At 40.6% G+C, this 13,918-nt stretch overlaps 1 protein-coding gene across 11 annotated transcripts in view; it reads right to left on the minus strand.

Annotated features, from left to right (window-relative positions):
- LOC123765279 (voltage-dependent L-type calcium channel subunit beta-2) overlaps nt 1-13,918 on the minus strand; it is a 272,000-nt gene that overhangs the window by 70,613 nt on the left and 187,469 nt on the right. For 8 of the 11 annotated variants that reach the window (XR_006773696.2, XR_011230250.1, XM_069335512.1 and 5 more), the window contains 2 exons: nt 10,754-11,021; nt 2,305-2,569 (listed from right to left, as the gene is read on the minus strand). Coding sequence is in view for 9 of the 11 variants with exons in the window: in XM_069335512.1 (XP_069191613.1) it covers nt 2,305-2,569; nt 10,754-11,021 (533 nt within the window). In the remaining 2 variants the exon portion in view is untranslated. The remainder of the gene's footprint in view (nt 1-2,304; nt 2,570-10,753; nt 11,022-13,918) is intronic. The other 3 variants (XM_069335514.1, XM_069335515.1, XM_069335513.1) reach the window with 1 other exon arrangement.

Consider the following 13,918-nt stretch of genomic DNA (forward strand, 5'->3'; position numbering starts at 1 on the left):
GAGGGAGAGAATCAGGGAGTCACCAGGGATCATTTCATTCTCTTCAGTGCTGGATTTCTGGGGAAGTATATCCCCTAAGTGGCTCCCCAAAGCTAACCACAGAGAACACCATAGGGCATCCAAGCATCATCAATATGCCATGAACCCCATGAACACCTGAGCAGACCTAGCTTGCATAGCACTAGTTGCCTGAAAAGCCTCCAGACTTAAAGCAGAATCAGTAAGTTCAGAGACCCAATGAGAAACTTCACAGGACTCTGAGTCATAGGCATCACTGACTCAGCAGGCAGCATGTCAGAGGCAGAAAGAATGATAATCGTCAGGTAGCAAAGATGATGAACACCCTTCAACCTTGCACTTGGTAAGCACGGCCTCAATGGAACAATCCATAACGAACCACCAGAGACTCATGAGGGGATTACAAGGGCTTAAAGGAAGCTAACCAAACAGAAAACCTGGCACTGTGGACATTCATCAGAAGAACAGTCATCAGATGCAGCCTTAACAATCAGGTTATAAATGGCAACTGCAGCATGCCACATGAACAAGTACCCAAACCCCAGCAACCCCAGCACAGCCAAATGAAATTCCCCAACCAAGGCCCCAAATAGAGGAGTCAAAGATTCATGTATCCTAAGGCAAGGTTCTCCACCCATGGCCAGGCCCCTCAAGGGTGAACTCCCAAACACACCCGAGAAGATAACTGAGTGTGCCAGGACAGTGTTAGTAGTACCAAGAGAAGAAAACCATGAAAGCATGCAGCCCAAAATATAACAAAAGCCAAGCCCATACCAACCAGAAAGAAAACATGCACGTAGAGCTAACATTAAAATATGGAACAACACAACAGCAAAAGACCCCTACAGGACAAATTCCAATGATGGCCGACACTTCACTTGAAGCAGTGGGGCTTGCCCACAATTGGTGGATCAGAGCACTACAGGCAGAACTTTATGCCACCACATCAGCAACAGAACTGGTTGGTCATGAGAGCAGGCTGTAGACTAGGGCTGGGCCGCCTAGTGGTGGCAATCGGCACCAATAAGATTGAAGCTAGTATGAGTGAAGCCCTTGATCTGTTTGCAGTTGCTTGGCAGTTTCAAGGCTTAGTTTTCTGTGAACTCTCTGGTTGTCTGAAGTGTTGTACTGGCTTTCTGGATGCTTTTTCTGGTGGAGTGGTGAAATGTCACTTGCTTCCTGCACCTTTGTGAGAGGAAAGGGGCCAGGTTCTTGCTATGGTTCCTGGTAGACCAAACAAAACTTCTGTGACTAATGTGGCTTTCAGTATGGAGCAATCTCATTAGGATAGCTTCATGGACCACCAGGGGTTCCCCCAGAAACTCAACATTGAATATAATGAAACTCCTCTTTCTGGTGGGTCCAAAGTGACCCCAGGAAGCCACCTTGGAGCGCTCCCAGAAAGGTTAAAAATTTAAGAAGTATGTAATTACTTGTCATTCAATGAATTCCACCACCTACTCTGCTCCATCCATCATTATTCTACAACTTCAAGTCACCATAGCCAAAACATGTAAGATGATGATAATTTTGGTTTATTTATGACTTGTATGATTTGCTATGTGCAAAAATAATTTTTTGGGAGAGAGGGGCAGGGGGGGGGGGGTATATAGGGGAAGATGGAAATTCTTTCAGTAAAGATCAAGGAGTATAGAAAAATAAAGTGCTGCAAAGGGCAGCAAATACAGCAAATGTCTGCAGTGTTGTTAAAAAGAAAGTAGTAATGTAATAAGTTAGAACAATCACATTTAGCAAGGGTCAAGGTCCTAATGCCACTATGCTACAAGTTTATTAATGTTAATATTAAGAATTTTGTAGTCAATGTCAAGGAAACTGAAAAATAAAATTCACATAGTTATGGAGTATATCCTGTTATGAGATTGTAAACCTGTGATTTTTGGAGGTTTGCCTGTTTCTCACCCATACATTAACTGATTGAGCGGTGCACATGTCATCTACAGTGACATGTTAATGATGTGCATATTATTATACCCATCATTATTATTTATATTTTTTAAATTATTATTTTGGTTTTTGCTTATCTTGGAAAAATAAAAGTAACAATCTAGTATACCTATGGTTCTCAGACCAAAATGTCTAATTATTATATAATTAATCAATTAAAACAGATTGCAGAGAGCACTGTATATGCTATCTGTAGCCTATACGTATCCCTTATATCTTCTACAACTATCTGAGTTATCACAATTTCAAACTACACTTCTCACTTGTTTCAGTTTATGTATTTGTTTTGTTTATAAAATCATGCCATATAAATAATCCTACCTTTGGAGACGAAATCTTGAGATATACAAGAATAGGGGCTAAAGATGTCTTGGCAAGCTGTGATGGATGATTTATTGTGTCACAATCAAGAACGACTAGTTGTAAAGTTCTTGCTAGCTCAAATATTCGTTCAATCTCAGCTTGAACTTCTGCTATACATGACGACCTAGAGTTGGAGCGCTCCATAATTGCTCGTCTGTTGGGGTTGTTTAGAAGACTCCGTTTGGCAAGAGAGATATCGGCACTCACCCTTGTGATGATTACCCTGCAGCAATAATTCCAGGTTGTAGTTGATAATTAAATAACATTGAGTTAAATTACAAAACCAGTGTTGACTGTAATGAAACGCCATTTTCTGGGTGCACCTCAGAGGCTTTCTGAAGCTATCCAAACTGAAATGGCTGTATTAGTTTGGGGTCATCAATCACAGAAGTTCTTATGCCTACCAGAAACCACGAGCCAGAACCTGGTCCCCTCAGAGAGGTGCAGGGAGCAATGGCCTATGAGCACTTTACATTTAAAGTATGTCATAATTGCCATTGACTGAGGAAGGGCCCAGAAAGGTAGGCGAATCAAAACAGTCCTCTGTCTGGTTAACCTTTGCAATCTACATCCCAAAAGATCAAAATAACTTCCCTAGAAAGAAACCAAACAAGCAACCCTTCATGCGACTAGCACTTTCACTTGTTAGTGTTCCCCCCCCTCTCTGGGGGGGGGGGGGGAAGCCAGCAGCCCATCACTCCAGTTCTTGAATGATGAAAAAACGTCAACTGGAGGGAGTATGGGTGTCAGGGAGCCTCCGGGGCTCACCCAGAAAATGCCGTTTCATTACATTCAACGATGGCTTTCTGTAGGGAACTCCGTTGATAAGGTAACCTTCTGTAGGGAACTCCGTTGATAAGGTAACCTTAAGATAAGTAAAAGGAGAGACTTACCCGGGATGCAGCAATACAGCAGGTCTCAAGACGAAGAGAGAGAGACAGCCGAGACAGGTGCCCCAAAGCCACACATGGCCAGGAAGAAACCAGAACTTTCACTAGATACCTGGCGGTCAGGACCCTGTTCGACCTCGTGCCAGAATGTCTACGCAAGACATGTTGCCAAAAACCACTGCAAGGGCAGCATACAGTACAGGTACTTCTGAACGTCATGGGCACAAGGGTCCTCCCATAATAACGAGCGGAAGTGCTGTCACATGAAGGGTTGCTTGTCTGGTTTCTTTCTAGTTTTTTTTTTATCTTTTGAGATGTAGATTGCACAGGTTAACCAAACAGTGGCCTGTTTTGATTCACCTACCTTTCTGGGGCCTTCACTGGTTGATGGCAATTATGACATACTTTAATGTAAAGTGTTCATAGGCCATTGCTCCCTGCACCTCTCTGAAGGAACCAGGTTCTGGCTCTTGGTTTCTGGTAGGCATAAGAACTTTTGTGACTGATGTCCCCAAACAAATATAGCACATATAAGTTCGGATAGCTTCAGGGAACCGACGGGACTCCCCACAGAAATTATTTTTTGAAAAGGTAAAGCACTAGGTCAAAACATTATATACATAAGATTATGCTTCTGTATACAAGTGCTCCAGGTCAATAAAATAATAAAACAGTAGGTCTACCCTAAAAATCAGTAATACACAAATTAATTGCATATTCTCTCCAATATACTTATATATTAAGAGCCATCAGATAAACTGAGTAGCTCAACCACTCTTCTGTACTGCTATTAAATATGATAAGCCCCAGGTTAGCAGAACAAATTATTCCCCCCAAAATTTGTTTTCTTCTTATATTGTTAAAAGGCATTCTCTGATCAAGGGAAACTTTATAAAAAAAAAAATAATTGTACTGTATGTGACATACAGTGGTACCTCGGTTTACAAACTTTTCGGGTTACAAGCCCGATTTGTTCGGAAAATTTGAATCGGGATACGAACTTTACCTCGGGATATGAGTTTGTTGATACGCGTACGGCCGAGCTAGCGTGTGGTGGCACTGCGATCACGCCTCAATTTACTAGTGACTCGCGCCCAGTGACTATCCCACCTGAATTCTTTGCAGGGATTTAGTTTCTTTTCGGAGTTTTGGCTATTTGATCATAAAAGTTGTTATTATATATCTCGCCATGGATCCCAAGAAAGTCAGTGACAAGGTTCAAGGCAAGAAATCACATGTGAAAATGACCATAGAGGAAAAACAAGAGATCATTTGTAAGCATGAAAATGGTACTCGTGTTGTTGAACTGGCTAGACAGTGCAACAAAGCCACGTCAACGATATGCACTGTACTTGCGAAGAAAAAGGACATTTTGAGTGCTAAAGTGGCAAAGGGTGTATCAACAATCACGAAGCAAAGAACAAATACAGTACTTGAGGACGTGGAAAAGTTGTTATTAATTTGGATACACAACAAGGAGTTAGCAGGTGATAGCGTTTCAGAGGCCATCATTTGTGAGAAAGCCAGGGTATTGCACGAAGACCTTGTAAAGAAAACCCCTGGAACGAGTGCAGGTATGAAAGACTTTAAGGCAAGCAGGGGATGGTTTGAAAAATTTAAAAAAAGAAGTGGTATTTATAGTGTTGTGAGGCATGGGGAGGTTGCCAGCTCAGACAAACCAGCGGGTGAAAGATTTATTGAAGAATTTAAAGATTTTGAGATTTTGTAGAGGCTGAGGGATACCTACCGCAACAAGTGTTTAATTGTGATGAGACAGGACTGTTCTGGAAAAAGACTGTCTAAGAGGACATACATTACCAAGGAGGAGAAATCATTGCCCGGACACAAGCCTATGAAAAATAGGTTTACGCTTGTGCTGTGTGGAAATGCGAGTGGCGATTTGAAAATTAAACCCTTGCTTGTGTATCATCCTGAAAATCCAAGGGTTTTCAAAAAAATATAGTGTGCAGAAAAACCAAATGTGTGTGATGTGGAGAGCTAATAGTAAGGCATGGGTGACTAGGATTTTTTTTAATGGAGTGGGTAAATGATGTGGTGTGCCCTGCAATACAAAAATATCTGCAGGAGAAAAGTTTGCCACTCAAGGCCCGGCTTCTTCTCGACAATGCTCCTGCTCATCCTCCAGGCTTGGAAGATGCATTGTTGAACAAATTTAATTTTCTCACAATAAAGTTCCTTCCTCCTAACACCACTACTCTAATTCAGCCTATGGACCAGAAAATCATAGCAAATTTTAAGAAACTTTATGAAAGGGCACATTTACGGAAATGTTTTGAAGTGACTGATGCCACAAACCTCACCCTCAAAGAGTTCTGGAAAAACCATTTTAACATTTGTAGTGCTTTAAAACTCAATGACAAAGCCTGGCAAGAAGTGACTCAAAGAACCCTGATCTCTGGCTGGAGAAAATTGTGGCCTGAATTTGTGTCAGATAAACGGACTTTGAGGGGTTTGAGCCTGTAAATGAAGTGCCTATTGTTGAGGAAATTGTTACTCTGGGCCAGAAAATGGGCTTGGAATTGGATAGTGCTGATGTGGAGGAATTGTTGGAAGAACACAACGAAGAACTGACCACCGAAGAACTCCAAGCTCTTCAAAAGGAGCAGCAACAAGAGGCAGCTGAGGATATTTCTTCTTCAGAGGAGGAGGATGAGGCAGTAGAGAATGTCCCTTCCTCAACAATTAGGAAGTGGTGGCGTAAGATGTGGAAAAAATGCAAACTTTTATTGAAACGACTCACCCAGAGAAAGCTGTAGTAGGCCGCTGCATTAATCTTTTCAATGACAATGTGATGCCTCACTACATTCAAATGTGTTTCGAATGTTTCTCCTCGCATTGTTTCTTCCTTGCTCCCGTGGAGAGTCCCCCTTCCAAAGTTTTGTACATCCTTGACCCGCATCACTAAAGCTTTTACCCCTCCTATGGTTCTGAAATGCCTTTTCCTTGAGCACTTTTCTTCCCATTCCCGCTCGATTTCATCTTCACCGATGGGTCTAAGTCTGCGAACGGTGTAGGCTACTCTGTTGTTTTTCCTGACCGCACTTGTATATGTCGCCTCCCTTCAGAGAATAGCACATTATGTTATTCTCAATGCTCTACGTCTCCTGCTTTCTCATTGTCAATTCTCCTTTGTGGTTGTCGTTGACTCTCGTAGTGCCCTCATGGCTCTAGGGTCCTTTAATCCTGTCCATCTAGTGGTTGTCGAGATTCGACATTGGTCGCTTCTTATCTCTAGTAAATTTAAATCCGTGGAATTTTGCTGGGTTCGCAGCCATATTGGTGTTTCTTTAAATGAGCATGCAGATACTGCCGCTAGAGAAGCTATCCGCTCTTGTCCCATCTCCTGTAAAGGTATTCCTTCTTCCGACTTTTACCCAGTTATTCATTCCTCCATCCTTGCCCATTGGCAGGGTTGTTGGTCTTCTGTATTTGGTAACAAGCTGTGTACTCTCAAGTGTAGTGTGTCCCCATGGCCTTCTTCCTGCCACCGTAACTGTCGGTGGAAAACGATTCTAGCAAGGTTGCGTATTGGCCATACTCGCTTAACTCATAGTCACCTAATGGAGCGCCACCCTGTTCCTTATTGTCCAAATTGCATTGTCCCTCTTACAGTCGTGCATATCCTTGTTGAATGTCCTGACTTCCAGGACGAGCGTGTGTCTTGCTTTCCGACCGTCCCTCACGGTCACTTGTCCCTCGATAGAATTCTTGGTGAATCAGATACTTTTGATATCGTTCGCCTTATGTGTTTCTGTTCTCATATTGGCATCCTTGGTGATGTTTAGCGCCCTCTGATTATTTCGCGCATTTCATGGTGCTACGTAGCCTTCCCGGTTTGGTGCCTTCTTTTGATAATTACTTACAGACAAGTGTTGCAAAGAAGGGGAAAAACAATCTTCAATGAAACATTTCCTTGTGAGAAAATCAAGCAGTGAGCCACAACCAGGACCTAATGGTATGTAGGCAAAACGTGCGAGAGTGTGCACTCCAGAGAAATCTTTACTGCCTGATGTTATAATGGAAGGGGACTCCCCTTCCAAACAGTAACACCTCTCCTCCTTCCCCTTCCTCACCATCTCCCATATGCCAACAGGAGTCATCAACAAGGGTAAGTAATAACTTGAATATACTTTTGTAGTGAATATTTGGGTGAATTAGGTATAAAATTTACTTTGAAGTGAAGTTTTTGGGGAGTCAGGAACGGATTAACTCATTTCCCATTATTTCTTATGGGGAAATTCGCTTCGGTTTACGAATTTTCAGGTTACGAACCGTCTCCAGGAACAGATTAAATTCTTAAACCAAGGTACCCCTGTACTCTGACCAGGATGGGACAAGAAAGACTGGAAATGTTTAGGCGCTGACAGGGTACACGCTGGCGGCAGTGTGCTCCAGCCAAGCAGTGTAGAGGGGCTGCCACAAATAGATTTTTATATGATTATTTCAATGTCTTTGAATAGCTTTATATCTAGTTTTTGCAGTAATATTATTTAATAATATGTAATTTTAGGAATTTACACAGTTAAATGTGTGGAACATTGCTATGTTCAAAAATATGGTGTTGATATCTAGTAACACGTATTATATTGGTCGTGGGCACCAGTGGATGAGTAACGATCAAAGGCTACTCACCAGCTTTGCTCTGAATACCTCTCCTGACCTGCAGCACCTTTTGGATGAATTCGAGACTATCTGAGAGTTTCTGCAATCCACCACAACTAAGAAGCTTCAAGAATTTCTAGGTGTGGTTAATTTTTATCATAGGTTTATCCCACACTGTTCTGATATTCTGAAACCTTTATAAACCCCCCCCTCTGTGGGCATAAGCAGGCATTCAAGGTACCCCTGCCATGGTCACCAGAGACCGAGGTAGCATTCACCATTCTTAAGCAGAAGCTAGCTCAACTCACACTTCTCACACATCCAGTGTTCGATGCGCCAATCTCTCAATGGATGCCTCCAACACTGCTATAGAAGCAGTACTGTATCAATTTATCGACAACACCTGGTGACCCATTGCATTAGTTTTTTTGGCAAGCTTAACCACTGAACTGCGCAACGCACCTGCAGGCGCTCGATGGAGGGTGCGCAACTCGCCTCCGCGATCTTAGATTTTTAGTGTATGATTCAAAACTCCCACGGCTACATGGAGTTCACATCAGCTTTCTCAAGGCTCTTGTAAACAGACGCCATTTAAACAAAAAATCGTGGGCAACATTCCTGGGTGTGAGAGCCTCAGTACTGAGTGAGCAACCAAGGCTGGCGCATGCAGCATGAGCTCTCAGCACTCCTGTTCAGCTTGTGACCACAGCATCACCTAATAATATCAAAATATGCATGTAACCGGTATTATTTAGCCATGATAGTATTACAGAAGAGCTTGAGTGTGATAATGAGTGTGTACAATGATCAAATATCAGTGAATCAAAGCTGTTCACGATGTTCACAGTGCTAGCCACAGCATCACAACTTTATTTCGTCCATCTAAGAATCTTCAAACGACTTCTTATGTTCCTTTACAAAATAAACTTGGTCAATTATTCATTTACAGGATTTAGTGACCAGGATTGTAATTATAGCAGGATTGTGGTGATAATTAGCGCTGTGCGTAGTATTGTGGGAGTAGGAATTTTGGTGAGGGAGGGGATCAAGGTAACCTCACTGTGTGGCAGCCACTCTTGTTTTTCTCACCATACTAGCTTAGTGGTTTGCTAAGGCAAACACATATGTACATGGGTATATACAATATGTGTATATAGCGTAATAACAACAACAGGAGTATGTTGGGAGGAGCCATTTTGGTGAGGGAGTTGGCGTTGTACTCATAGCGTCGTTGTCTACTGTGTGACTTGTCATGCAGTGTATGGTAGCCACTGTACTGTTTGGACACAATACCAGCTTAGTTGTATAATTATGGTGAATAAAATATATAGATAGGTATACATAATGTGTAAATAGTGTAATAAAAACAATAACAGTATGGTGGGAGGAGGGCATGTTGGCGGGTAAGATGTTGGAGGAGTGAGGAAGGACAGACTGGGTGTGGCAGCTCACACTCTCGGAGTTCTGAGTGGGTTGATGGTGAATGTATATAGTGTGTGAGTGTATAGTGTATAAATATGTTGCAAATATAAATAAATGAACATGAAACATTGGTGTGAATAACAGTATGGTGGAAGGAGGAGTGATGGCGAGTAAGATGTTGGAGGAGTGAGGGAGGACTGGCTGGGTGTGGCAGCTCACACATGCGGAGTTCTGAGTGTGTTGATGATGTGTGTATATAGTGTGTGATACTATACGGTGTGTAAATAGATTGTATATATACATAAATTAGCATGATACATTGGAAATATGTGCAGGATATGTGTACACATGTCATGCATGTAACACAGTGTTTTTGGACAGTACAGATGTTCTATTGCCATAATATAGTGTACGTGTTCATTATACTGTACATAGGATTGACACGAAAAAACAAATAAAATGTATTTGGAACTGTGCGCAAAAAATGAACAAAAATATATTCGCAGCAACTCGCGCATCTTGAGCTGGACGCTTTACTGGCCCCTGGAGCGTACGCCCTGGGCGACCGGGGATTGATGACGTCACGCGCGAACTTACGGACTCCCTCCCCCCTCTCCCTCATATTATATATATACAGTATATATTTTTTGTTTTTTTTATTTATTTATTTTCCTAAATCTTATAACTGAACATGGCACACATTGTGCCTGAAAGATGTAGTGGTAATCACTCATTTGCTGTTATTAAAGTTCAGTGGATGCTGGTATGGCAGCCCTGCACATTCACACACTGGATGGTGATGTGGCCAGATATGGTCCTCATTCTTTTACATGGGCACTTGAAGGAAAGTGAGGAATTCTGGATTTTTTTTTCAAAATAGGGGGGATTATTACTGGAAGCCTGAGGAAGCATCTGTGAACCCAATGTATGTGCAAGATTTAAATCTTATGCAATTCCCTAATATAGTACTTCTTATGATGGGATGCACAGTTTGAACATATTTAGCTACCCCATTATATGATGGGATGTGCAGCCAAGGGGGGGGGGGGGGGGGGGTTAATGTTTTTCACTCTGATTTGAAATGAAAATTGTTGAGTCTGGCAATATTTTGACATTTTTTATGTATTTAAATAATTTAAGTCAATGTTAATAATTCATTAACGTCTGCACCATGAATCTGTCACATGAAACAAGTGTGCAGAGCAGGGGTTAAGGGTTAAAGACACTTCTTTGACATGTTTGTTTAGCCCTTGTCTGGTAATGTGTGGGGAACTAAAACCTTATGTTTGATTTCTACAAATTCCCATTCACAAAGGTTTCCTAAAATACATCCATCATAAATAGCAAAGGCTGACTGTACAGTAATGTTCATGACTGAAGTAAGAATTCAGCATTCCTGAAACAAAAAATAATAAAAAATTTACATGGTGAGAAACTAAGTGTAATTTCAAGGTATAGTAATTCATACTTACTTTCCCTCAAATCTGTGCTTAACATAATCAAAGAGCGCCTTTTGCATCATGTCTGTCACCTCGTACCCTTTAAGGGATGGGCCGACAAGCACTAGCGGGCGCATGGAAGGCACAACATCGTAGGGAGGGATGTTCTCCTGTTTCTTAAAGAACGGTTTCCGTTTTTCTTTTGCTGGTGGTGTAGTGATGGAGGTTTTTCCCTTGGAGTTGCCCAAGGAATCGGAGTCATCACCCAGATTGGAGTCTATTCCGTTGTCGAGATCAAGTCCTGTGTGCGGTATAGTAAGATTATTGGCAGATAGTCTGGAAGCTGCCAAGCTTGTGTGCCCTTTTACGGCTGGCTTAGGAAGGATATAAAAATAGGTCGAAGGGCTAGTAAAGATGCTGGGCATGTAAAATTTGTATAGCCTAGAGTAAATACCAAATAATTCACAAACAAATATCAAACTTAAATTAGGAGGAAATGATATTAAGAAATACTGCATACTGATGCCCAAGAAAAACTGGAGTTATTTAAATGATTTCATAATAGGGGTGACTCTGAGTTCTAGGATGTAGTAATACAATTAAGGTAATGCTGTAGATATACAGGTATAGAGTAAATGCTGGAGAAGGTACAGTGGTGTCTCATTCGAACAAGAACTTGGTTCAACATTCGTCTGAATCAAATGGCAAGGTTATGATCTAAAAATGAATACTAATACCTCAATTATCTGAATTAGCTGACTGAACCACACATCAGAAGATGAAGAAACAACGACATTTTGATCCATCCTGAATCATTAACAAATGCAACACACGACTTTATATTGGTCCAGGACGGACCAAAACTTCAACGTTTCTCCATCTTCTGACGAGTGGTTCCTTCAGCCACATTATTGTGACTCATTGTCTGCATCTGAATTAGCTATTTGCATAATTAGTATTTGTATTGCCAATCAAAATACAAACAAAAAAAATCTAGGTTTTTCTATTTAAAACAGCCATTTTCCAAGTGATTTTGCTATAAAAATATGTACAAATATATATATTCTATCATTTGTCTTAATAAAGGCTCATGGTGCAAACAAGTAAAAAGAGGAAATGTGTCACTACAACAGAACTCTCCAATGGAAGGCCCCAGAACCAACTGATCCAGGTAACCAAGACATCACTGTATAGCATGCCTGACATTCAGGGAAAGTTTTGGAAAAGGAAGAGTCAATGGGTATTATACAACAACTCAAAAGAATGCTGAAGAAATGCTTGACATAGTTGGGAGCTGCTTTTAGAAACTTAAAATATATGTAACGACAGTTGACGTGTAACTCAATTGAACTGCTCAGTGCTTCATGGGTCAATTAACTGAGGAAAACAAAAACACATATGAAGATACAGTAGATACACAGTATTTGACAATATATATATAACACAATTGTATAGTCACAAAATATATTCAGAAGCCATGCCAAATAAAGCAGTAACATATTATCCAAAATACCAATAAAGCTACAGAAAGGGAGAATAGTCTTGTGCATATAAACATGCAGGGTAGACCAAGATTAATCAGCTGATGGGACCAGAATGTAGTTATCATGCACGTTATTGGAAGTTTACTTATGCGTTGCTTATAAACAATCACCAGAACACCAGTTGTTTGTTTTCTAGTCTAGCATCTTCTGAAATCTAAATATTTAAATACTGCATGATTCTTCCAGTAGGCTATGTATGCTACAGCAGTGTCTAATACACAAAGAGCTTCCTTCTTTGTACTGCACTAAGGTAACAAAATATTTTGCCCCATAGGTCATAGGAGTAATTTTAAATAAACAAAATGCAGTAAAGTAATGCAAAAATGCATAATCTACAGGATTATGAATTTATTCAATAATTAAGATGTATACAAATGGCATCTTAAATTAAAATACTTACTGCACCATTTCTCCCTTAATTATTATTCTTAGTATTTGCCATATGGCAAAGGAAGCTATCCAAGCTTTTATTTCAATGCTATCCCACTTTGATCCACCCTAAAGCAAGGTCCAACTTTTTCACGAGTAGGATCTGAAGCAGTCTAGGCAGATCAATATTTGACACCAATGCAGCAGTGAACATTCAAACTCTCCCCATCAGATCATATTGGTGTCTGGAAGACACCGAAGAATACTCAATCCTGCTCAAAATGTAGACAGAAATTGCATTTATGCACCTCAAATCCTTTCCGGATTTAATGTGGCATCAAATAGATCACCACAGAGTTGTTGTTGTTGGTTGAGGGGTGATGACGATCCACCACTGCAGAGTTTGTTAGCTACAGAAATGAGCCTAGTGGCTTCCAAATGAGCCACCAGGGTACCATCCCTTTGATATCGTGTGCCACCCACTTTTGTCTAGTTTTATTATAAATCAAGACAAAATTTTTAATTAAAATTTCATTTGTACAGTTTTAAATTAAATACCTGTATCATAGTAACATACAGTGCATCCTTAGTTGAATGAACTATATGAGGTAAGACCAATTCGTTCCAAAAGGGATTTTGTTCTTAATTATAGACCTGCATTGTTGACAAGCGTAATAGTCAAAATTAGAAAATTTAGTCATTAGAAAAAATAATTAAAACCAAATGGGTTAAACACCCGGAGAGAAATGATGTGACAGAACAATAGTATGTTTTTCAATCAGGAAGATCCTATGTAACAAATCTACTTAATTTCATTGACAGAGCCACAGAGATTTTATAAGAAAGAGATGGTTGGGTTGACTGCTTTCATCTGGGCTTATAAAAGACTTTTGACATAGTCCCATATAAGAAGTTGTTTTGGAAACTGGAACATACTGGAGGAGTAACAGGAAAACTTCTGACATTGATGAAAAGTTTTCTGACAGAGAAATGAGGGCAGTAATCAGAGAGAATGTATCTGACTGGAGAAATATTACTAGTGGAGAATCACAGAGTTCAGTCCTTGCACCAGTAATGTTCGTTGTCTACACAAACTATCTATCAGAAGGAATACAGAATTACTGAAGGCCACAGGCTTTCTAGACTCCTTGGGACCGAGACTGTCTGGATAATTTGTTGCATCTGTAAAAGGGGTTTGTCATCCTGAAAATCTAGTGGAAAAAATCAACAGTTTTATAGCAAAAACTCGATAGTACTGTATTTTGTTTGTATTCACCACTAGGAG

Source organism: Procambarus clarkii, chromosome 33, assembly GCF_040958095.1.
Source record: "Procambarus clarkii isolate CNS0578487 chromosome 33, FALCON_Pclarkii_2.0, whole genome shotgun sequence".
NCBI classification, from domain to species: domain Eukaryota; kingdom Metazoa; phylum Arthropoda; class Malacostraca; order Decapoda; family Cambaridae; genus Procambarus; species Procambarus clarkii.